This window comes from Perkinsus marinus (assembly GCF_000006405.1).
Source record: "Perkinsus marinus ATCC 50983 genomic scaffold scf_1104296975926, whole genome shotgun sequence".
NCBI lineage: Eukaryota > Perkinsozoa > Perkinsida > Perkinsidae > Perkinsus > Perkinsus marinus.
In genome coordinates, this window is record NW_003200605.1 from 322,462 (window position 1) to 324,131 (window position 1,670).

Genomic DNA, 1,670 nt, shown 5'->3' on the forward strand with positions numbered 1-1,670 from the left:
CAGGCAGGGGACCACTGTACGATCCAGAATCACTGAGCTCATCGTAGAAATCAGGGCAGCACCCTACTCTAGGATCCACGCTTGTGCATATTATTCGCTTAATGACATGTTAAAAGATCGGCCGCAGGGATCGAACCCGGGACCTCCGCAAGGTATGCTCACACTCCCATGATATGCTTAAATCTATACGTACCCTCTGAACTCAACTTCAACACTATCACACGGTCGCACACCTACCACCACAGCAGGTGAACACCGAGGAGCACACTCTGGCCTTAGCATGAATGAAATCCCCTCCATGAAACTCCACCAATTTGGAAGCCTCCAGGAACTAGACCACCCTCCAGTTTAGTCACAGCCCTACATAGAGAAGCAGTTTCCGAAGCCAAGGCTAGAGGAGAAGGGGACGGGGACGGGGATTGAGAGACGATGCTAGACATGTAACCAAGCCTGGCAACCGACAGTTATCAGCTGCAGTGTGGAGGGGGAGGGAATGTGCACATCATCAACTACGTGCGTTGATAACAATAAGTAAATTTTCTAGAAAATTCCGATGAATTCATATAGGTTCTTGTACACTTCTACTAGAATTAGTGAGGAAACTCCCGAGCTGAGAAAACTTCCCATATATTGGTCCAACAGCTCCGATCAGTCACTTCCACACTCAACACAACGAGCTCATTCAACGTGAAACCTCAAGCTTTACTCCGCTTCGCCTCCGGCCCGCTCAAGTCCCCTTCATCGCGTCTACTCGATTTGCCACTCCTGACGTTCATAATATCCACATTGTTCATACCACACCTTCCTCACTTAGCAACCTTCTCACAGAGATGCTCCAAACCAGTGACCATCTCCATAAGATCCTTCGTCCGGCCTTTCTCCGAGTCCTCAAGCTCATCCGTATACTGAGCAATAACCTCACGTATTGAACCTGCCAGAGACCCCATCTAGTTACTAAACCAATGATTCATATTTCTCTGATTTCGATCGGCTGGGGATGGAAGCCCACTGTAACGGCTGACAGAACATTCCCATGAAAAACCTCAAGTGTTTCCTTCTCCTCTGATGACTATAGTTATATTTTCATCACAAAAACCCCCACCAGAAACACCGTTATTTCTCACCTGTCATCCCTTGGACCGCCCTACAGAGGTGCTCCGTAAGCGCCTTATTGCCCGAATTGTGACAGAGTAATAACAGACATAGGTCAATGAGCTGCAGCTGAGACAAGCCACTCCCCAGTGCGAAAATATATCGCCTGACAGACTCCAACAACTTATCGATTGTCCCTAGTAAAACTTCTTACGCCTCCTTAGGGTCCTCCCCAAGATCATCCTCCTCCTCTGCCGCCACCGCCGAGCCCCTCTCAGCGCTCTCCTCATCGTAGGCCTTCAGTCTTCGCTCTGTCATCACGACTCCTCACTAATGTAAAAACACAGGGCCAACCTACCCAGATGCTTTCGAGTATCCTCTCGCAATTTCACCAGAGTATCGACTTTACTGAAAGACCCCTCCGTGAACTTGTTCAACACCCGAGCTGTGGAAAAAAACAGCAATCACAAACCGCCCGAAACTCCCACGCCCTCACCAGCTTCCGAGCCCCTAGTGTTCCTCAGTAGATGGTAGATGATGCTCACCACGGCCTCCATCTCTGTATCAGTAGCCTTGCG

At 49.3% G+C, this 1,670-nt stretch overlaps 1 protein-coding gene across 1 annotated transcript in view; it reads right to left on the bottom strand.

Annotated features, from left to right (window-relative positions):
• The window catches only part of Pmar_PMAR004523 (hypothetical protein), a gene marked incomplete at both ends in the record, with an annotated part of 5,531 nt that overhangs the window by 2,360 nt on the left and 1,501 nt on the right, over window positions 1–1,670 (bottom strand). The window contains 5 exons of the mRNA XM_002765020.1: window positions 811–931; window positions 1,125–1,258; window positions 1,307–1,403; window positions 1,451–1,537; window positions 1,589–1,651. Of these exons, the coding sequence (XP_002765066.1) occupies window positions 811–931; window positions 1,125–1,258; window positions 1,307–1,403; window positions 1,451–1,537; window positions 1,589–1,651 (502 nt within the window). The remainder of the gene's footprint in view (window positions 1–810; window positions 932–1,124; window positions 1,259–1,306; window positions 1,404–1,450; window positions 1,538–1,588; window positions 1,652–1,670) is intronic.